The 23,241-nt window shown below is 35.6% G+C and overlaps 2 protein-coding genes and 2 long non-coding RNA genes across 7 annotated transcripts in view; 2 read left to right on the top strand and 2 right to left on the bottom strand.

Annotated features, from left to right (window-relative positions):
- The first annotated feature begins 96 nt into the window (after window positions 1-96).
- Window positions 97-1,743, top strand: LOC129945998 (protein-lysine N-methyltransferase EEF2KMT). The gene is made up of 3 exons (XM_056056001.1): window positions 97-221; window positions 278-1,056; window positions 1,129-1,743. The coding sequence occupies exons 1-3, from the start codon at window positions 148-150 to the stop codon at window positions 1,248-1,250; spliced, it is 975 nt and encodes a 324-aa protein (XP_055911976.1). The 5' UTR covers window positions 97-147; the 3' UTR covers window positions 1,251-1,743.
- Window positions 1,744-4,861: 3,118 nt separating this feature from the next.
- LOC129946357 (uncharacterized) lies at window positions 4,862-6,592 on the top strand. 3 transcript variants are annotated; one of them, XR_008781567.1, is made up of 7 exons: window positions 4,877-4,915; window positions 4,967-5,019; window positions 5,075-5,148; window positions 5,209-5,378; window positions 5,437-5,736; window positions 5,792-6,134; window positions 6,193-6,592. It is a non-coding gene; the product is annotated as an uncharacterized LOC129946357 (long non-coding RNA). The 3 variants fall into 3 exon arrangements; XR_008781566.1 differs by having other exon boundaries at window positions 4,862-4,915; window positions 5,209-5,736; XR_008781568.1 differs by having other exon boundaries at window positions 4,874-4,915; window positions 5,057-5,148; window positions 5,209-5,736.
- A 388-nt stretch (window positions 6,593-6,980) lies between these two features.
- LOC129946361 (uncharacterized) lies at window positions 6,981-8,785 on the bottom strand. The gene is made up of 6 exons (XR_008781570.1): window positions 8,738-8,785; window positions 8,563-8,676; window positions 7,985-8,498; window positions 7,555-7,914; window positions 7,329-7,495; window positions 6,981-7,263 (listed from the first exon to the last, which is right to left on the bottom strand). It is a non-coding gene; the product is annotated as an uncharacterized LOC129946361 (long non-coding RNA).
- Window positions 8,786-10,033: 1,248 nt separating this feature from the next.
- LOC129945813 (kinesin-associated protein 3) overlaps window positions 10,034-23,241 on the bottom strand; it is a 59,695-nt gene continuing 46,487 nt past the window's right edge. For both annotated transcript variants that reach the window (XM_056055741.1, XM_056055742.1), the window contains 8 exons: window positions 13,859-14,024; window positions 13,569-13,778; window positions 13,215-13,351; window positions 12,971-13,144; window positions 12,226-12,909; window positions 11,393-12,160; window positions 11,072-11,310; window positions 10,034-11,006 (listed from right to left, as the gene is read on the bottom strand). In XM_056055741.1, the coding sequence (XP_055911716.1) occupies window positions 10,850-11,006; window positions 11,072-11,310; window positions 11,393-12,160; window positions 12,226-12,909; window positions 12,971-13,144; window positions 13,215-13,351; window positions 13,569-13,778; window positions 13,859-14,024 (2,535 nt within the window). In that variant the 3' untranslated portion in view covers window positions 10,034-10,849. The remainder of the gene's footprint in view (window positions 11,007-11,071; window positions 11,311-11,392; window positions 12,161-12,225; window positions 12,910-12,970; window positions 13,145-13,214; window positions 13,352-13,568; window positions 13,779-13,858; window positions 14,025-23,241) is intronic.

Below are 23,241 nucleotides of genomic sequence, written 5' to 3'. Positions count from 1 at the left end.
TACTGTACGCATAAATATTATTAAATCTAACGTATCTAAACGTCATTGCTGTCACGGCTGAAGTTGTCACTTTTGACAGATCAAAGAATAAAAAAAAACAACGTGGGATTTATTTGTTTAGTTTTGTTCTATAAACAAAATAAAAATATGCCTTCGGAAAATAGTTTGGATGTATTAAAAAGACAGTTCCTTTGCTGCTACCCACTTAACTTAATAGATTGGTAAGTTTCCTATTATAAACATAATGCAAATTATTATGAAACAAGTCGCTCTGCAGGAAACCGCTGTCCAATCTCACCTGGGAAGACCAAAAACTACTCATCGACTGCACGCACAACAATGAACTCAACCAGAAGTATCCAATTAGCTCCAGTTACCAACTGAAGTTTTTCAAGAAACTCATAAACCACTTAGAACAGTCAGGTGTTGAAATTCATGACGAGATCTATGAAGCATTTTGTAACCTTAATTCTCAAACAACAAATGACGAAAAATTCTCCTACAAACACTATTCGCTAACCTACCACGATTCTGTGGTAACCTTAAAAGAATCGAAAAGCTTCGTTGCTGATGGAACAACAGGTCTTTGTAGCTGGCAAGCTTCTCTGGCCTTAAGCGATTGGTTACTCCATAATACCGAATTAGTTCGAGGAAAGTCAGTCATTGAATTGGGTTCTGGGACTGGTTTATGTGGATTCATTGTATCGAAGTGTTGCGATGCAAAACATGTCATCTTAACTGATGGAAGCCCAAAAGTTATCGATATCCTAAATACTAATCGAAGTTTAAACTTCCTCCCTAACACGAAGGACATTTTGTCAGATGATTCTAAGAAATGCTCAATTTTATATTTGCCTTGGGAAGAATGTGAACTTGTTGGAACGAAGAAGTTCGATGTCGTCCTTGCTGCCGATGTTGTTTACGATTCTTCTGAATTTGATAGTCTATTAGGTATAATTGAGCATCTCTTTAGACTAATGGAGAACAAAGTTCAAATGATATTAGCAGCTACAGTTCGAAATGAATCCACGTTAAGAACATTCTTGGATTTACTAGGTAAACAAAAGATTTTTGAATACAGAAGTAGTTGTATTGATTTTGATATATTATAAATGGAAATTGTTTCAGATTCAAAAGAGTTCATCATTGAGATGCAGGAAGCCATTTTAGAAAAACGGAGTTATCTATTTTGGGACAGATCAACGCCCGTACAAATACTTAAAGTTACGAAAAATATAAACTTGACCTAAAAGTACCTAATATTTAAAAATAGTGTTTCTTTAAAAATTATGAAAAAACTCATTTTAAAAATTTCCGACTTTAATTTAGTCGATTAAAGCTTAAACTGGACTGAAGATACACGTCTCGTTTTTTAGCGAATATTTAATATTAAGTACATACAGTGAGTGTCATTAATATTCGGTTTTTATTCTTAAACATACTTTTGTTGGTGTTTTCGTAGTAAAAGTTGCATTTAGGTTTATTATTTGGTTATTCTATAAATTAATATATTATTCCCTAAATATTTCATTAAAAATGTGTGCAATCACTTAACTGCTTTAAGATATACGATAAACTACGCAAAAAGAACACATGTAAGCGCTTCATTAATATTCGTTTTTTTTTTTTTTTTTTTGCTGAGTTTGACATTTGCTCCGATTAACAGTTTGTCTATTCAAGAGTACCGTTAAAATAAAATGTTGACTAGACGTTTGCATACATTTTTAAAATGATTTAGTGTTAGATCGTTTGGTTTTATTTAAAAAGTTGTTCATAGAGCGCAAAGGAAATAATGCAAGCCTTGAAAAAAGAAACCTTTTTATTTATCACCATAATAAAGGTGAAACATACAAACAAAATTGCTGATATCTTAGACATGAAGCCAAACACTGTCGGTGATATTTTGCGCAGGTATAAAAGAGAAGGAAGGATCGAACCAAGGAAGCAGATGGGTCAACCAAAAAAGTTAACAATGAAAGAAGAACGGCTTATAGTAAGAATAATTAAAGCAAATCCTCGTTTAAGTGCACCAAAAACTGTGCAAGAAGTGTTAATGGAATGCAAAAAGAAAATATCTGCATCAACGGTACGCCGAACCATAAAGACAAATGGCTACAATGGTCGTGTTGCCCGAAAAAAGCAATTTATCAATATGCGCAACAGGCAAATTCGGATCAAATTTCCGAGGTAACACAAAAATAAGGATGCAACTTGGTGGGATGATGTAATATTTTCTGACGAGAGTATTTACAACCTCTTTGGATGGAAGAGTTATGGTGTGGCGCAAGCCAAATGAAGCAGGAACACAAAGCAAACAGTGAAGCATGGAGGCGGGCACATCGTATTTTGGGGTTGCATTTCAGCAAGAGGCATGGAAACTTTAGTATTAATCGACAGTATATTAAAAAAGAAATACTATTTGAAGATCCTAAAAGAAAATTTAAGCAAAGTGCTGAGAAAATAGGCATTTTAAGGAATTTCAAATTTTACCAGGACAACGACCCTAAGCACAAGGCGTATGCTGTAAGGAAATAGCTGTTGTATAACTCTCCAAAAGTTATCCAAACACTTCCACAATGTCCAGACCTTAACCCAATTGAGAATTTGTGGGATGAATTGGACCGTCGAGTTCGCGAAAACCTGGCTCTTCAATAAGTGCACTTAAGCAACGGCTTCAAGAAGAATGATTAGTGTTCTAATCCCGACTTGGTATAAAAATCCATTGCCTCTCAAACTTGTGATTTTCCTAGCTTGACGTTAAACTGGAAGCACCACTCCTTTAGGTTCATAATTTTAAAAAAACTGATGATGAATTTAGGGCTGTTTTTGGGCTCCTAAGTTAGCGAATCTCCAAATTAGTATCTCCATCCCCTAAATTGAGTTGCAAAGTTGACATATTTTTAGACTTTCTAAACCAAACAAAATTTAAAAAATCTAATGATAGGTTAATTTAGGGCTCATTTTATGCTAGTTAAGTGCTATTATACCGGTTTGGTTCAAAAATTCCTATCCCCTAAAAATTAATTTCAAAAGTTCAAACATTTTTGTATTGCATTGCCCTGACGAAATTTGAACAATTATTAAATTTGAAACTCAAAATGAAATTTCTGTGGAGAAGTTCTGTATATGCGTATATTCAAATTTGATTAGTTAAATTTTGAATTCCGATGAAGGTATAAAGCTTCACAACTTACTTACTTAAGGTGGCGCTACAGTCCTGTGTGAACTAGGGCCTCACCCAACAAACTTTTCCATCTAGCTCGGTCCCTAGCTAGATGTCTCCAGTTTCGCGCTCCAAGTTGGGTGAGGTCACCTTCCACTTGTGCGCGCCACCTGATACGCTGCCTTACTCTACTGCGCTGTCCTGTGGGTGTGGATTCGAAGACTTTCCGGGCCGGAGCATTGGTTTCCATGCGCTCTACGTGACCCAGCCATCTTAGTCGTTGGACTTTTACCCTTCTGGCTAAGTCTACGTCGCTGTACAGCCCGTACAGCTCGTCGTTCCATCTTCTCCTCCACTCCCCTTCGATGCATACGGGACCGTTTATCACACGAAGAACTTTTCTCTCGAAGCGACCCAAGGTGCTTTCATCCGCTTTTGTCATGGTCCATGCTTCTGCACCGTATAGCAGGACGGGGATGATAAGGGTCTTATATAGCAACACTTTGGTCCCTCGAGAGAGGACCTTACCACTCAATTGCTTTCTTAGTCCAAAGAAACAGCGGTTAGCAATTGTTATTCTGCGTTTGATTTCAGCGCTGGGGTTGTTTTCTGCGTTTACAGCGGAGCCTAGGTAGACGAAGTCCTTGACTACCTCAAAGTTACGTCTGTCGATTGTGACGTTTTGACGGTCGGTATTGTATGTCCTTTCTAGACGACAGCATGTACTTTGTTTTGCCCGCATTAAACGTTAAACCCATTTTTGACGCCTCTGCCTCAATACTCACAAAAGCCCCATTGACATCACGCTGAGTTCTTCCGATTATGTCAATGTCATCAGCATATGCAAGTAATTGGACAGACTTTTGAAAGATAGTGCCACTAGTGTTGACGTGTGAGCTCTGCACTATTCTTTCAAGCACGACGTTAAAAAATCGCATGACTGCGCATCACCTCGTCTAAAACCTTTTTTGACATCGACAGGTTCTGTTAAGTTGTTTCCAACCTTTATGGAGCAGCGTGAATTCTCCATGGTCATCCTGCACAAACAGACGAGTTTGGCAGGGATGCCAAAACTAGACATGGCTCTATACAGCTCGTCCCTGTAGATGCTGTCAAAGCTTCACAAAGCTAGTTGAATTTGGACTAGTCCTTTTGAGAAAAATCGAATAACAGTTTTTTTAGAAATAAAAAACAAAAGCTTTACTAAAAATTGATTTCCACCAAATATCTTGGTAAAAATTAAAGATATTCAGAAAAATGTTTATAAAAATCCAATTCTCAGTTTTTTTGATGAAAATTAAAATCTACAAAAAATTGGTAAGAAATAATCTTCGATTCTCAATGTAAGGGACTTGAAATTAAGGCAAGTTTATAGTATCTGATTAGCCAGCTGCCAAAATATTGTTTTCTGATTAGAGCAACTTTATTGGAAAGTTAGTCAAGAATAATTTCCCTTACTACTGTCAAAATGACATTTGATCATGGTTTTCGTCATAGAGGAAATATATTATCTAGAGTCCCGACCGGTACCCGTCCTACCTGAAACACCCTCAAATTTTATTCGAGGTGAACTCTCCCAAATTCGAGGTGAACTCTCTCAAATTCTCTATCGGTGAATACATGTGAGTGGAGAAAAAAAAGCAAAATGGGGGATTGGGCTAAAAAGAAACTTATGGAATTTTTGTGACCCGCCAAAAATGACAATCAATTTTGCAAAACAAAACATAAACAATGGGTTTCGGATTTTTAAGAGTAAGTTTTTGTTAATTGTTTTGATTTTTAATATAATTTGATATTTTTCAGACCAAAATTCTTTATAATGAGGGTATATACAAGTTCACTTCATTGAATAAAAAGTAAGTCAAATTGCAGTGAAGGAGATTTATTTTATAGTCTGTCTTTTCATTTTAGATATTGCCAAAATGCAGGAAGCAATTTCCTTTAAGTAATTTGGAAAGCATACCAAACAAGGCGCTGATTTGCTGGTAAGTTTTTTGTTTATTATATTTCTCTTAACAAAATAATATCAATGTTTTTAACTACAGATGCTGCCCATTGTTTTTGTATGTACTTCTCAATGGCAAGAGCTGCCGCAGGCGTTGACGGCGGAGGTGTCACCATCAAAACCATTAGAAACAACACTACCAAGTCAATGATGCAAGTGGAAGTTTTGCCATATAATAGTCGACCGCTGACGCCCTTCTCCATCAATTGTGTAAGTACGTATCGAAACATTCATATCGTAGTCAACTAGCTTAATCTTCATCTTCTAGGTGTAAAGAGTTTACTACCAGTCTGCAGTTCTGCAAGAGACGCAAGAAAAACAAGAATACAATCGCAGGAATACTCAAAAATTGTCCAACCTTTACTGTAAGGGAGTTCAAATTTTAAATCTACAACGAATCCATTTATTTTGCTCCTAAGAATCGCACTGGCTTAACGGAGGCAAATGAGCTGGCCCGACAAGAATCCCCAAGAAACCAAACAGATTCAGATCAGTCTCTCGGCAGCTACTGACGATGTCGGCGAGTGGATTCCATCGATTTTCACACAGAAAATCAACATCAAAAAAAGTAAGTCAACTTCCATTTAAGATTTCCTTGTTAATGAAAATTAATTTCTTTATAGTCACGACAATTTAGCAGCGTCATGGTCAACCTGCCGATCAACTATTCACAGTGAAAACCTCCATTCGCAGCGGAAGCAACAATGCGCAAACAATGTCATCAAGCCAGAGTACCATCCAGGATCTATCAAGTATCGCATTCAATTGCTTGCTAACTACCATGTGCCCAACGTTCTGCTTGTGCGTTGTGAAAACCACTGAAGCCTGACACGTCCACTGAATTGATCCTCAAGCTAACTAACCCAACGATGTATCATATGGCCACAACCATTATGAAACTGCCAACCAAGGAAGAGGAACGGCGAATGATCGACTTCGAATAAAAGTTCAACGAAAGGAACCAAAGTAAATAACAATCGAATTGTAAATTCTTATTCTATGTTGTTTCTCTTATTTTTTATAGTTTCACCACTTGAAGAAAGTCCAATAAAGTAATAATCAAATTGATCTTCACACCTGAAGAAGGACTGAAACCAGGCGATGATGTTACCCTTAGTTTCTTGATGAAATATACTTTTGTGAATACATACACACGCCCGAAAAGAAAGAACGTCAAAAACACGCATTATCATCGAAAGTTTTTGTAAAAGTTGGTCAAATTGAAGCCTAAATTTATTTCTATGTACATATATCTAGAAATTAATCTTTTTTGCAAACAACTTGTTTATTTATTTTGAGCTATAGTGTAAATTTTGTATATTTTGTATATTCTACTATTTCTTTGCTGACTAGGATTATTGTTATTCAAAATTATTTATGATTTACTTTACTTTAATAATAAAGGAATTTGTTTTGAATTCAAAGATGTTGGTGCTTTTTTCTTCAGGGGTTGAATCAAGTGAATTTTAAAGAATATACAAATGGTAATGCACAAATTGATCGGATTAGCCAATATAAAACATCCCATTTCGGTTGTTTGGGGGCAGCACAACTCGAACCTTGAACAAAATGGGACCTACATAACTAAAATGTTCGTTGGAATTTTTACCCGCCCATTTAAACGATATAAATTTGATTAGATAAAAAGTACAAAACAAATTTAAGCGAAATATTGAAAAAAAATTGTAGATTTGGAAATCATCACAATTACCACCAATTATAACGTTGAGTGCCGAATGGAATTTAAAAACATATTTGAATTAATTTCATTGTATTTAAAAAAAATATATAAACATGATTAACAAACCAGGGAGTCTACATGTTTAATGATTCAAATTATTTATTTGTATCACAAAAAAGAATACAATATTATTATTGAATTTTAAAATTAAATATGGATATAAGCTAAACAAATTGTTTTTATTCATATGCTCATCCTTGCCAACAAAAAGGAGACATTTAACATTTTGAACTAATAGATAGAAATGGTATCTGATGTTTGTGGTGATGAGTTAGTGTGATGTTAGTGCGAAGTTTTTAGTTCGCTATTGCTTGATATAGAACCCTCCAGCTGTGATGATTCTCATCGTATCAGCTGAAAGAAGATTTTTAATTATAAAATAAATTAAATCAAGCAGAAACATAACACTTTTCACTTACTCTCTGTTGTAAAACATTAAGCTTTTAGTGCCAGATCAAGAATAGATAGTCCAGGCTCTGGAAAAATCTTAACGATAGGATTTAGTTGTAGTTCAGTTCACCTAGTCCTTCAACATTTGCCTTGTAGAGCGCTTCTGTGACTTTTTCGGCTTGTTTTAGACCCGCCTCTGAAAGAGAAAAACTTAAAAAGCTAAAAGAAATGATTTATTTGTTTATTAAAAATCACCTCAATGGACTAGAAGCGTCATATCTTCAGCTAGAATCGTTTGTGCTTTTCTCTTCTCTGGTGATTTTTTGTGTTGTTCCATGAGAAATGCAATTTCTTCCAGTGGAATAAAACTACTTGAACAACGTGAACGACTTTAGAAGATTCTCGACTTCAAAATCTGGCATTTTCAAAACGAACTGATAAAGAGAAAAAGGCGACGGGTTTTCCTCGTCCAGCCAAATACCATCGTCAGCAAATTTTCCGATCTTGTCTCCTTCTTCGTTGGTAACAAGAGGCAGAATTGAATTGAAGATATTGACGGCATTGAAAGCAATAAATCATAATTGAAAGAAGGTATTTCAATTGAATTCCAGAGACCTACAATTTAAATTAGAAAAAGCGAAAATTAAGATAGTTCTTATTTTATTATTTATAAACACATCCTCACCAACTACATCACAGAGTTCGCCAAAAAATGCAAAGGAAGATATTCAAATGTGAATTTCTGCAAAAAAGAACATAGTGAAACAGATCAATTGGCCAATCCTCGGTGGTAGGTACTGTCTTGAAAAACTGACTGTAGATTAAATTAACTATTGTTCACATGATGAGGAAGGACTTGCATTCATTGCGATCTTTCGACTATCCGTAGCTGGCTGAAAGGAGTGCTTTGCATTGCAAAGATGGCGGCACATTACGTGAATGTGCTACTGCTATCACACGCTGCAATTAATTCAACTTGTATTTGGCTTGGCTATGAATGACCACCAAGTAAAGAGATTCCTCAACTTTATAACAACTCTCGACTTGTATATCCATCTCGTCAAATGAAGCATGTCAGATAGGTTGCAAAGCGAAGCTTTTCAGACTTCTTCTCATTCCTACAGGATTAACAATGAGGATATAAGCCATCAGAATCGAGCGATTTGATCGCCAGTCTTGTTGAGCAGTGTAATTTTTTACTAAAAAACAAAACAAAACAATATTCATATAATTTGAGTTAAAAATTAATATGAACACATTTACCTTCAATTTGTACCTATTCACTCCACAATAAATATGTCGGCGTTGCTGGCTTCCTACGCGGGGCTTCCACTTCCACTTTTCTTGTTGCAAAGTAATCCTTGGTTTCTTCTTTATCTGAGGATTAAATTAAATTCAATATATATTTTTATTTCAATAAATTAATATTTTGTTTTACCTTCATTTGCTTTATTGATACTGAATTTTGGTTTGTTTACATTTTCGTAGAATTGTCAAAATACTTACCCCGCTGTTGATCTGTCAAAACTGGGTACAACTCAAATTGGGCCACGTTCGCATTGCAGTTCTGGGGTACGCCTATACTTTCGGCATGATTTATTCTGTTTTTAGCTAAAATTTTCATACAAATCATAGAATTTGTTTGCCAAAAGCATTCAAATATTATTTTTAGCACAGTTTTCACTAAAAAGAAGTTGTAAAATTCATTTTTCTAAAAATATTGCATTCATTTTTCAATTTTTGAATTCAACGGATTTCTTTTTTGAACGTCTGAGTTCACCTCATAGTTTTTTCCCCCGCGGTCGAGCAATGTGGGCACAAATTCCATAACAACTACATTCATAATGGCTTGGTCCCATAAGAAATGCACGGGACCACTAACACATGCTTATCCTTATGGACAAAATCCTCCCAATTTAGCTTGTAGGCCGAAAGAGAGCAAACCCATTAAGTCGGGACTCTAGATAATATATTTCCTCTATGGTTTTCGTTCAACTGAAAGCTAAACCTTATTACTCTTGGGATTTTCCATTTGTAAAAAAAAAAACAATTTATTCTTGATCTAGATCTGTCGAAACACAAATTACCCCTGTTTTTGCATTTCATGGGGCAAAATAAATTGATTTATTTTTGATTAAAGATGAAATCTACAGATGCAGATTTACCCCTCTATACACCAATAATACTCAAATGTATCTGGGAATTTGACAGCTCTTCCGCACTCGTAAACATATACAAGAAGTTACCTTGCCAAATTGAAATAGAAATAAGTAATATTTCCTTGCAATAAAAAATACAGGTCATGATGGACTTGTAGCTTACCTGAGGAGAGTTTATTATAGGCAAAAATGTTGTTGGTAGTTTTTGTACGATGAATTGAGTGTAGAGGATAGTGAAGTAAAGTTATGAGTTTTAATTTTGTCACTTGCCTTGGTCAAAATGTACGTTAAAAAATGCAGTTGCCTGCACATAAAGTCCCTTATGTTGTATGAACCTGCCCATTGGCTTCAGAATGATGCGAAGTAATCAGTGTAGGTCACATTCAAGCCTCTTTTTTCAAATTGGATTCAGGAAGTACCTTTAAGCAATATATATTAGATGTTTATTATTTTATACGAACAAAATGTAAAGATTTTAATTTCTAATGTTTCCCAATTAAAACTTCAAAGACAGTACACAATTCAAAAATGCAGTTTGTTTCTAGGTATATTCAATTGTATTATTTTTTATTTTTTTCCTCAATTTCGCACATAAATAATAGAATTTTAATGTATTTTTTATTTTTGTACGCTTACAATAACAAAATAAGAGCCAAATAAAAAACTAAAACAAAAATACATACACAAGTAGAAAAAATATAAATTTAAATTAGTTTTATTTTACTGATTATTTTATGAATGATTTCTAAAATTAAATTATTAAAATGAAATAAAAAAAATATCACATTTACGATTAATTCATTAAATCTATACAAAAAAAAAATATTAATATAAAAAATTACACAAAACGCTGGACTAGAATCTTTTGCAATAGTTACAACTAAAAATTCACCTAAATATGCATTTTTTACAACAAAATAATTATACAACATAATATATTTTCAACGAAACTAAGTCATGTGATGTTTTAAGGGTCTTTTTATATACCCCCAGATAAAAATATAAGGGCAATTTTTTGAAAACAAAAATTTAAACAATGTGCGTTTGAAGCCAACCATACATAAAATTTAAAATTACATATGGGTTTATATGTATTATAATAATCGATTGAAGATTTTACATTTGAATAGAATAATTGAGTATGCGACACAATAAATTAATTTAAAAGCTAAATTCTAGAATGTATTTAGTTTTTAAGTTCATCTGAGAATGAGAGCCCTTTTCTCCCGTCAATTTTTCTTTTCGTAGTTCATTTTCTTTTTTTCTTTCTTTTATTTGTTCATTTTATGCTTTGTTCGTTTTAAAAAAAAATCTCGGGTGGTGAACTGGAGTTTAAGCTTGAAGTTTCAAGCTTAAAAATCTTATTTCAACAATTGAACTGTTTTGTTATCCTATGCAACCAATAACTCTTCGTGTAAGCCTGGTTCAGAATCTAATGATTTATTAGATTTGAACATGTAATTATTGTTGTCTCCTTGACTGGATGACTGTGACTTGGAACTCGATGTCATGTTGTAGAGGTCTTCCAGGTCTGTACTCCGTCTATAACTGGTTAGGGCAAAACAAAACAAGAATAATGTATGTGAAAAATGATAAAAAAGGCATTGATTTACCTGCTGACAGGACGACTGTAAGTGGACATGGCTGGGCTGCCTGGATTGTTTTCATTATTACTATCGTTGTCATCGACAGACTGGTATAAATCGCAACGATCCAAATAATCTGATGTCAAATATGGTGGCAATTCACCCTCGTCATCTTCATTGTTGACATAGTCTTGATTATCTTCATGGTCCTGCTGTTGTTCTACCATACTTAACCATTGCGAATTATGATTGCGGAACTTCTCCAACTAAGATTGGAAATACAAAAATTGGACATTATGAAATACTTCAGTTAAAGATAAACTAAATAGATAGATTTCAAAAACTCGCCTTAATTCGGGAAGCCCACTCTGAATCTGATATCGCAATAATATCTAAACAATAGTCACAGACCTTTCTGATTTCTGAATTCTTGTCGTGCATCAAATCAATAAGGTAAGCTGGCGATTCGGTCTCCTTGATCATATACTCCCTAGTACTTTCATGTCTTAATATTCTTTGAAACACAAAGATTATCTGCAGAACAATCTCATCATCCTCTTGCTTAGCCTTAAGTAATTCAATCAAAGAAAGTACAACTTTCGCTTTGCAGAATAACAACGCACACGATTCATCTCGAGCACATGTTCCCAAATATACAATCGTGTCCAACACAATGTCATCCAATTTTTCTCCTGGCACCAGAATATTCCGAATCCACGGAATCAATTCAAAATTTTGCAAAATCTGTGAATAATCTAAATCAGCTAGCGATAGATTACCCAGAATTCCAACACATTCCACAATAAAATTTTCATCATCACACATTGTGATGATGCGGGCCAAATCTCCAACATAGTCGATAAACATATGCTGCAGATTCTCATGTTGTGATAGGTTTCGAATGAGCTTCATTAGTAAAGCGTCCTGATACTTAAACGCTCGATCCATGAGATTGTGCAGACGATTGCCATCGACCATAATTTGTGCATTGCGTTTGTTCAATGATAGATTGATGCAAAGAGCAACTAGATCCAAGTCTACTTTGGTATTTAAATTAAGAATAATAGCATCGGTTGCCATTTGCACACATTCTGTATGAGTGAACATTGATTTGACCTACGAGTATAAGAAAAAACACACATTTAAAATAAGCTTTAAAGAAAATACAAACTTCTACTTACTTTATCATCTAAACTCATGTGAAACAGAATTTTCACTGCAATTCCATGATGCTTCTCGTCGTTAAGAAACATCACCAACATTGGAAGGAAAGCACCTTGCACCATTTTTCGACGCAATGATCCGTCAAAGGACAAATTGAATACCAGCTTCAGGGTTACTTGTACTAGGTCAGCATTCCTGCTTTGAATCAGCCTTGGCAACTTGGCAACAATATTTAATTCATTCATATCGTCTTTATTGTCAGCAACTATTGAAAGTTTCTTGAGGAATGTCGTCACAAGCATCAGGAGGTCTATGTTTTGCCGATCCAAGGCCTTATAAAGCAATTTGACTATATTTTTTCGACGCATCTTCTCCTCGAGCTTGACATTCTCAGCCATGTTGAGCAGTAGATAGAAAGCAACTCTCAGAAGTTGTTCTTGTTTCTTGGCGAATATTTGCAATTGCTTATTCAACCTATCGTACTCTTCTTTTTTGGTTTTTGGATCGTTCGAAGATAATGCTTCATTGCTGTGTGTAGTTGCTTCGGGTGATGTTGCTCCCGATGATAGGTGCTCATGATAACTGCTGTTTAAGATTTGACTCTTCATGAGGGACGATGACATGGAGCCATGAAAGCTGCTCCAATTACCAGATTTGGGGCGTTGTTTAAACTCGGGGATGCGACGGCGTGGAGGTTCCATCTAAATATATATATACATATAAATGTCAAGGATGTAGTGTTGGGAAAATAGTCGTACCAACCTCTTTGGGTTTCTCTTCATTCATGATATCCAGTAATTCATCAGAGCTTCGATTGAGTTTCTCTTTGCTCATTCTTGTGCTGGCATTGGGATTCTTTCGAACATCCAATTCACTACGCATGTTTTCGTAGCGCTTGAGTTCAAAGTCAATGACATCCATGCATAAGGAACCAATCTAAAATTAAGAAGAACAACAAAGTTAATTTCTTTTTTTTAATGTATAATGTAAAGTATTTAATATTTACTTTGTATTTCACAATCACCGGATGAAACTTTGTGTATGTTGAAAAACAGAAGAATATATAAATTATATTCGTCGAGAGATCTAAACTCTTTCGCCAATCCTCACGAAGGACCCTCGAAAGAGCGCTAAGTGCTGCCTCTGTAAGCAGAAATATTATACAAATTTACATATCAATTCAATGATTAAATCATCGATATTTAAGTCGTTTGGTCAACATTGAGCTTATGTACTTTATGGGCACTGTATTCAAACGTGAATTGAACTGAGAATTTACAATTATGTATCATAGTTGTTCTTGATAGGTCACTGTCTGGATTATACCCATCCATTGATTTCATTTTGGTTAATCGCTTACCATTTTTCTCCAACTCGTCTAGGTTATCAGCGTTTCTAGCAACCTGCAATATCATATCTGAACCTCGTATTCGTTCCCCCAAATCCTCATAAAGCAATTCAACATACTCATCGATATGATTTATAGACACATCGGGCTTTTGTGGTGGTGTTGACTTTGATGAGGAACGTACAGCAGATGTTGAACGATGGCTGTTATTATCTGCTATATCTATTTATTTGAATAAGTGGCAAAGAATTTTTGTGTTTTAATTTGAATCATTAGACTAATTTAAGTTTTTTATAATTTACCATTTCCTGTGTTGTTTTTGCGATTTTTCAAATAGAAAATAATTTGTTCAACATCAGCCAATTGGGATTTGTGAATGAGATCGCATCGTTCTACAACTTCTCTGGCCAAAGCAGCTGGATCTGTTTTTGCACTGAGAGTTTTTAGGCGGATAATTTTTTGACAGTCCTGGGAGAGAAAAAGAAATTAGTCATTTTAAAGTTCATTTAATTTAGGTTTTAATTAAGAAGAATGGGGTTGGAAAGAATGTTTATAAAGTCAATATATTAATGTGTCTAGTTGAGAATATTTCACTTGTACATTATTTTATAATGGGGCGGATCCAGACATTAAATCAGGAAGAAGGGGTTTCACACACTTCAAATAAATACAAGTTTTGGTTTTTTTTATAATAAGCGCACACTCAAGGTGATATTACTAGCCTTATTATGCAAAGACACAGTGTGAACACTAGGAAAAGGAGAGAGGGTTTAAAAAGAGATGTCGGCGCGCATTAGTTTTGAATTCCTGAATACTGCAATGACTAGGAAAAATAGAGAAAGGCTAGTGGTTGGGCTCGAAGGTATACTGATGAGCATTCCTCGAAGCGCGAGCATTACGGTTGAAAAGCTTAAGGGGAGGAATGTAACTGGCCATTTCTATAGAGCAGCGGTTCCCTTCCCAATCTTTTTTTAGTCGCGGAGCACTTTTTACGTTGGAATAAGGAATTATATATTATATTTTATGCATTATAATTATACGGAGTTTCTTTTAAGTGGGAATAATATTCCTGCTTATTTTTGCATAAAGCTGAAATATCTGGTTGAATTTGGACAACTGCAACCGTATATCAGGCTCTGAATCAAGACGGGATCTATATTTTGTTTTGGTTCTAACATATGCAGAGAACCCTGATTCGCGCATGTATGTTATTGAAAACGGCAGCAGAAGAATTATTTTAGCATTCTCTGACAGTAAACTGAACTCGTCTTTCAACATACACCAGAATTCTGACAAAGTTTCTTTGTTGCAAAAAGTTCTTCTATCGAAGAATCTGATGTCAGGTCAATCAAGCACTCAAACTACAGCGATGTGAGGGAAGGTGGTTTTTCCAACGCGGCAGAGTACGGGTTTATTACCTATACATTTTGCTTAATGTTCGGGTGGAATTCGTCTGGAAAATAGTTGAGGAAGCTATCCAGCAAACCTACTAGGTGGATATGAAACAAATTTTAAAATATCATCAGGAATGTCCAAATCAATTTCTTCTTTAAATTCTATGAGCACTGAGAAGCTGTCTAGGTTTCGATTATTTATAGATTCAGTCCAAAACTGGATTTTATTTTTTAATGCTTCTATTTTGTCACTGGCATCGAAAACAGAAATTGCCTTTCCCTATAAAGTGATACACTCAAATAAATTATTTTTTTAAATATATCTGACAGATACGCCAATTTGAATAGACAACGCTCATTACACAACATGTCCCGCAAAATAGAGTTGTCGTCAATGAGGAAGGTTCTAACTTCAGCTCTCATTTTAAAAAACCGCGTTAATGTTTTTTCATGACAAAGCCACCTTACTTTCAGGTGAAGAAATAAAGACGTATGCTGACTACCCACGTCATCACACAATATTTTAAAATGGCTTGTATCCTTTGTTTGTGATTATGCTAATTTTTTGTTTTAAATATGAATTTCAAATCCGACTAAAATAAACAAATTGGGTGGCGTCCGTTTGAAAACTAGGGCCTAGTGACTGACAACTCTCAACCATTCCTGTGGGATGGAAGGGACCTACAGTTTTAAGACGAATTCGAACGGCAACAAATTTGAGAAAGCACTTTTCATGACAAGAATTACTCTTGGAGAATTTGTCAATCCTCGCAAGAGGCAGTACCCGTGAAAAAAAACTTTAGGTGGCATAGGCAGGGATCGAACCCAAGACCTCTCGCATGACAGTCCATCGCACTAACCATCATGCCACGGGAAATCCGACTGGTGCGATCAAAATTAGAAGATCAGAAGCCCGAAATTAACTAGTTACTAGTCCGTCTTGAAATATTATATATTGTTTCAAATATTTCCCCGGAGCACTTGGATAAACCCGGCTCTAGAGCATAAACCGTTAAAATAACGGTAAAAAAGGGTAAGACAACAAACAAGTGGTGGTTGGTGACACACATAACGAGAATATCGAGATGTTCAGCCTGGTTGATGCAAGTGCCATATAGGGAAAATGGCAAGGAGAAATATCCAACTTCAACAATAGGAGACAGCATTTGGTTTTTGAAGCATAAAATCATACGTGGTTTCGCGTTTCCCATAGTACAATGCTATTTAGGTCAGATTTTAATGAGCTTATCATATTTTGTCGTTGCAGCTCTAAATCCGAAGAAGCGTGATGTGAGTCTAAGAACCAATATAAAAAGCCAAGAGTACTATAGTCAGCAAAATAGTGTATTGGATTAGAAGTTGAACACAGGGGGTCATTAATAAAAATGAGAAAGAGTGTTGAAGATAGTACAGAGCCCTGTGGTACACCAGCATTTATTGTGTGGTTTTCAGACTTGAACCCATCCAATACTACTTGTATTAAACGATCCAGAAGGTAATAACTAAACCAATAAGAAGTTTTCAATCTATGAGATAGTTTTTAAGCTGATAGTTAATCGTTTCCATAACCTTGGAAGGAAGGAAAGTAAGTGCAATCGGTCGATAATTAGATAATTGGGCTGGAAAAGTGCCGTTTTCTATCCACTTGGAACGAGACCTGAGGAATAGGACAGATGAAAAGCTTACGCAGTTTTTTGGCTAGCGTTTAAGAACATCTCTCCACAACACTAGAGAGGACACCATTAAGGCCAACGAATTTATGTGTGAGATCTCTTGAAACTCTAGCCACAGTACGAGAGTGAAAAAAGATTGGTACATAAAATCACTAATGCGCTCGAGTACAGGTAGAATCATAACACTTACTGTCAGCGTTGAATTGGCGGGAAATTACCTAGCAAAGAGAGCTTTCGTTAAAGAGCTAACAAATGGAGTGTTATTGACAACAACCGTGGAAGAGGAAGAATTTCTCATATTTTTACAAAAGACCAAAAGTGTATACTGCTTTTTTGATATTACAGTATTTTTTGCAGTAATTTTCGGTCATGTAAACATTTTTTCGCTTAAATTTTTGAGGACCCGAAAATTATCATACAGGTAATTCAAATGGTATGTGTGTCGTAAGCATTCTATAAAAAACTTAGCACGCTTGTCTAAAACTCGGTTTATCAGATATTTGGTCTACACCCTGACCTACAAACTAAAAGCCCTCACAGCTGTATAAATTAATGAACTAATATTCGAATAGATTAATCCATAAAAAGCAATAAAAGATTTATTGATATGAACAGGTCAAGCAGTGGTCAACCACCCAACTGAATGACGATGATGAAGTCAACAAATGCGAAGCAGCTATTATTGTAAGCTTCCACTCCCACATTGATTTTCAAGTTCATTACTTCTTAACGAACTATAGTTCACTCAACAGACAACAAAAGTAACAACAACAAAACATATGCATTACAAAGACCATTTGGATCTGTAAGATACAAAAATAAAATATAACCATGACCACTATATGGAAATGACCAAGTCGAGACAGTCAGCTACATAGCCAAAGTGTTGATTCGTTCGGTTCGTTGGCAATGCTTTTGATTGTGCTCCAAACACTTCAATCTGACTGAGTCAGTTGGAGCTTGTTTCCGAATCAATTTAAAAGCATTCATCTGGATAATGTCGAACTCGTGCCTTTTTATCATTTTTCGCCTTGCTTTGGTCAGATTCAGAAAAGTCAGAAGCATCTCTGATCTTAATTAGTTGGTGACGCGTTTGAATATTATAGATACGTACCTATAGTTTTTTTTGTGTTTTTTTTGGCAAACATCCACACAAATGACGCAATAAGCTATTTTTCGAATTCCACTCGGGATAATCATTTAATTGCAATAATTATCTCAGTAGCAAAGTTGAGAGGAACAGCAACATTAAATAGCAAAGTTATCAATGTCATTTTGAATATCACCTATTAACGAAAGCCACTTATGTATATTGGTTGGTCCTCCAGTCTCAACTATAAAAATGGTCTTTTTATAATTGTGGAATTCTTATTTTTCTACTCACTTTAAACGCAAAATAGCTTCGAGTGCTTTGACACGACCGAAATAAATACGAACAAAAACAAAAATTAATTCGAACAATAAAATTGGAAAGGAAAATGGTGTTGTGTTGCCTCGAAAATGGGTCAGGTCATGGAGGTTTATCTGCCAGATTGTAGATTAATGCTGGGTCGATTTATTTTCATGCTTTTTGTGCTTAGCCTTGGGCAGTTTTCCAAACATGAAGTTGAACTTTATGTGTTTCAATGTGTACTAGGAAATAAAGAACATACATAAATACAAACATAATACAAAGCTTTTTGGTAGATTTTGAGAAAGTGATGGGTAAAATAAAATATTAAACGATGCCAAAAATATTTTTGTATCAAAGATAGTTTTTTTGGAAAAAAATGTCAAGAGAATAATGGAATTTGAAATAGAATTATTAGACACAAACAGCTGTCACTGGATTCATGCCAAAAGAGTTTATTAATATCACAAGCACGAGTGGAATATATTTTTTTAATGGTCTAGGTCACTTAATTTCAGAGTGAAAAAGGAGAATGACCTGTGAAAAATACTTTCCCTTGATTGACAAATTTAATATGTCGAAACAGATTGCCAAGTCATAAAAGTGTGTAGCTAATGGATAAGAAATTAAATATTTTTGGTCGCAAGAAACCAAGAGTCTGATGTATTATGCACAAAAGTGGTCACAGGCCGCTGAAAAATTCCAATAACTCTAATAAAGGGTGTCCCAAAATTAACGCAAGGTTTGAATTTGCCGCCATTTGTGCAGTGAAGTATTGGCAACCCTGAAAAAAAAGCAATTTGACAGCTAAAAGTATAGGGTTATTAAAAATGGAGCGTTACACGATAGAACAACGTGTCTTCATTATTAAAGAATATTTCAAAAATAGTGAAAGCTTGGCGGCTGCAGTTCGAAAATTTCATACAAAATATTATGGTCGGAATAGTGTTTTAACTTCGTCAACTGTGAAGAGATTAATTGAAAAATTCATGGAGACTGGATCCGTTGGAGACGCCACACACACTGGTCGTCCAAAAACAGGCCGTTCAAATGTGAATGTCGAAGCAGTGCGTGAGAGTGTTGCTGACAATCCAGGAACCTCAATTCGACGTCGTGGACAAGAATTGCAAATTTCACCTCTCTACAGCATATACTCACCAAAGATCTGTGTCTTCATGCATACAAAATTCAATTAACACAACAATTGAAGCCTAATGGCCATGGACAGAGAAGAGAGTTCGTTGAATGGATTATTGAACATCAACAAAGTGGCCCTGATTTTTCGAGCAAAATCACCCTAAGCGATGAAGCACATTTTTATCTTGATGGCTTTGTCAATCGCCAAAATTGCCGCATTTGGGGTTTGGAGAACCAACATGTGATTGTCGAAAAACAAATGCATCCACAACGCGTGACTGTATGGTGTGGATTTTGGGCTGGAGGCATAATTGGGCCATATTTTTTTTGAAAATGATGCTGGTCAAGCAGTGACTGTTACTGGTGCTCGATATCGCGACATTATTACACAGTTCTTTCTGCCAAAATTGGATGATATTGATGTGTCCAATATGAGGTTTCAACAAGACGGTGCCACATGTCATACAGCCCGTGAAACAATTCAATTACTGCATGAGACATTTCCAGGTCGTGTACTCTCTCGTTTCGGTGATCAAAATTGGCCTACTAGATCGTGTGATTTAACACCATTAGACTTCTTTTTATGGGGTGATTTGAAATCACAAGTCTATGTCAACAAGCCCACAACCACCCGTGCATTAAAGGAGGAGATTCAACGCTGCATCAACGAAATTCAGCTACATTTATGCAGAATGGTCATGGAAAATTTCAACAAAAGAGTGCGCATGTGCATGCAAAGCCGTGGAGGCCATTTGTCCGATGTGTTATTCCATACATAACCCTATCCTATGTACTTTACGAGTCAATAAAAATATACCTATCAAAAGACTAAAAACGGCGTTTTCTATTTAATTCAAATCTTGCGTTAATTTTGGGACACCCTTTATAACTAACATAACTAAATCTTACACAACTAGTAGTACCCGTGGCGCAATGGTTAGTGCTTTGGACTTAATTAAGGAAAACTACAGGTTATCAATTAAAAAGCTCTGGGACAGCAAGATCCGGTCAGTTAATTTCAGTGACCCGAGTATGTATCCCAAAATCAACAAGATATTTAGGAAAAAGAACAATAATGACCTATCGTGTCTGAAACTCCAAAGAACTGAAGAGAACAGGGACGTACTCAGAACAGCGCAAATAGATCCAGGAGAAGCCATCTTTTACATAATTGAAGATCCGAACGAAAAAGTGGAGGAGGTGGGAGCTGCTTTCCAGCAAGTGTACAAGGTGAATGTTAGCATTCGCCCCAACCACGACCTGGAAAACAGAGCCCTACTTAATCACTTTTACCTTCGAAATGATATGACACAATGGCGATCTGAGAACCGCGGTTTCATGCGGTTCAATGACGATTCCTTGGCAAATGCCATAATCGCCGAGGAAACGGGACCAAGTCCCTTGTTAGTGATGAAAATTGAGCTTCAGCTCATCTTCAATTCAATAAAAAACAAAAAGTCATGGTATGGTATATCCAACGTTGCACTAAGACATTTACCGATGGAGGCAATTGACATTTACACCACACTCCTTAATAATGCACTGAATAATGCATATAATCCAGTGCAATGAAAGACCCCTGTGGTTCATCCTCTCCCGAAAAAAGGAAAGGACAACCCCAACCCGTCAAATCTTCGGTCGATAAGTCCTATAAGTTCCGAGCATCAGCAAAGTTTTCGAAAAAATCATTAATAGGGCTCTGACTAAGTGGGCTGAGGACAACAAAATAATTCCGCATAAACCGTTCGGGTTCAAAGCGGCTCATGACACAATTCAGCTCGTCTGTGATATCCAATGGAATAAATCAAAACAACAATGCGCAGGTGCTGTTCTGGTTGATTTGGAAAAGGCCTTTGACACCGTATGGTTAGAAGGTCTTTATCTAAAACTCATTAGACTTGGCATATGAAAACCATTACTGTATATACTTTTTGATATGCTTAATGGTAGAAAGCTTGTTGTCAAAAGTGGTAATGTTACTTTTAGCACAACATTCTAAATTAACAATTTAACAATGATTTTTAACAGGGAGCGATGAATTTGACGATTTTCTTTAGCATTTACACCAACGATCTGATAGGTAGTCTTACAAAAGGCAATTGCGTACGCCGACGATCTTATTGCGTACAGAACGGCCCGAAAGATTGAGGTTATTATAATTCTCTTGCAGCGTCATTTCTACAAGATTTAGCGATATTGCGACGTCTGGAAACTGAAAATAAATGTCCCGAAGTCGGACACAGCTAGAGCCACGAGTGTAGGAATTAGCGCAAGATGGTTATCATCGATCTTCACGGGCAGCGGTATCTAGATATATTATGTATTAGTATTTAAATTTCGACAGACATATAAATGCTGCTCTGACCAGGGCCAGAGGAGCCTTCGCTGTGACAAAACGGCTGTTTTACAGCAGTCGGCTTGACCCCAGAGTTAAGGTAATTTGCTACTTGGCCCTCATTTGGCCGATGATCGTTTATGGTTGTCCTGTGTGGATCAACGTTGTCGCTTCCCAGATGAGGAAGTTTCGGGTGTTCGAGCGCGGTGTTAACGACGTTGTACCGGGTTATATCGAACAGCCGAATCTTCTTACGTGCAGTACTATTCTAACGAGGTCCTATTCAACGGGGCTCGGATCAACAGAATTGAAAATATCGTGATAAAGCTCGTTCGAGATCACATTGCAAGAGCTATGTCTTCGACCATAAATGTAATTTTCAAGCCTTCTATCCGAACGAAGAGTATTTTGAGAGCGCACGCTTAAGCATTTTTCTTCTTAGACAGATGCGGTCTGATACAGGATAGATTGGCAGTTCCTCTAATCTACCACATCAGATGAAGAACCGTGAATAGGCCACTCCTGTACAATCTGGACGTCATGGCACAAGGCGGAGCAGAGCTCCCTCGGTTCAGTAAGGCTGTGTCCTAACAGGACAGAATTGATAGGGTGAAGCAGGAGAATTACTTTTGGTAGCTTCAATCAGCACTTGATAGTTGGCATGTTGGGATGGGGTTTTATAGTTTTAGGGTTTAGTTTTAAGTAGAATAAAAAATAAAACAAATATTAAAACAGCAAAACAAGAATGGAAAATAAAAAAATGTTCGACAGTTAGATTTCCTGTTGTGGTTTATCTAATTTTTAGTAGTTTATAGTTTCCAAGAGTAATTCTTGTCATGAAAAGTTCTTTCTCCATTTCACCCTTTGGATTCGGCTTAAAACTGTAAGACCCCTCCATTCCTGACAAAATAACTTGCACATAGGAATGGTTGAGCCATTGTTCTCAACGGACTGTTGCGCCACCTTATTTATTTTATTTCTAACATACCTAAGATAAGTCTGAAACTTTTTGTTAAAGCGAGTTCTTAGGGGCCACTTATATCTATGATCCACATTTGATAACTGATCAATCGGAAAACACACAAAGAATTTTGCATGTTCAATGACAGACATTTTAATCCTCGCTTTATTCCAATTTCAATGATGAAAACCAACGATAGCTATGATTGAGCCTTTAGTCTTGTACTTAGAAAAATTTTGATTTTGGATGCTGAAACTTAGTTAACTATGTTAATAACGATTTGTCGAATTAGAAATTTAGATATTTCTAGAATTTTTTTAATTTTATGCAACGAAGAAAAAATTCTTTGACATCTCTAAAAATTTTAAGTAAAAACAATTTCCTTACAAAAAATCTAAATATAAAAAAACACCTTACTAAAATTTGGTGAAAATTGATTTTAGACTCCAACATCTTAAATTTAAAGATATTAGCTACAAATTTCATCTTATACATAATATTGTTTTCAACATTCACTAAAACTTTCATAATCCAGCAGTCAGTTTTGTTTTTATAAAAATTCAAATTGACAAAAAAATAATACACAAAATTGTTAAAAGTTCATGTTCACTTCAAAATCATTTAATTCTTAGATAATTGTCTTAGAAAAATCCAATGTGTATTTTTGTTTATAAAAAATAAAAAAATGCTGCTAAAATTGGTAAAAATTCATTTGCGACTAAAAACAGATTTTGAAATAAGACTTATTTCATTTATTTTTAAAACGCTGTTGCTAACTTTTAGTTATTTTTTTAG

Source organism: Eupeodes corollae, chromosome 2 (genome assembly GCF_945859685.1).
Source record: "Eupeodes corollae chromosome 2, idEupCoro1.1, whole genome shotgun sequence".
In the NCBI taxonomy this organism is placed as follows: domain Eukaryota; kingdom Metazoa; phylum Arthropoda; class Insecta; order Diptera; family Syrphidae; genus Eupeodes; species Eupeodes corollae.
The sequence above is the reverse complement of the archived record's forward strand: the minus strand, read 5'-3'. Positions and strand labels throughout refer to the sequence as shown.

Bases quoted from the DNA above. Each gene is read 5' to 3' on its own strand.
- LOC129945998 (XM_056056001.1), top strand. From the start codon at position 148: ATGCCTTCGGAAAATAGTTTGGATGTATTAAAAAGACAGTTCCTTTGC. The intron at 222-277 runs GTAAGTTTCCTA...GTCGCTCTGCAG, and splicing joins CCACTTAACTTAATAGATTG to GAAACCGCTGTCCAATCTCA. The intron at 1,057-1,128 runs GTAAACAAAAGA...AAATTGTTTCAG, and splicing joins AACATTCTTGGATTTACTAG to ATTCAAAAGAGTTCATCATT.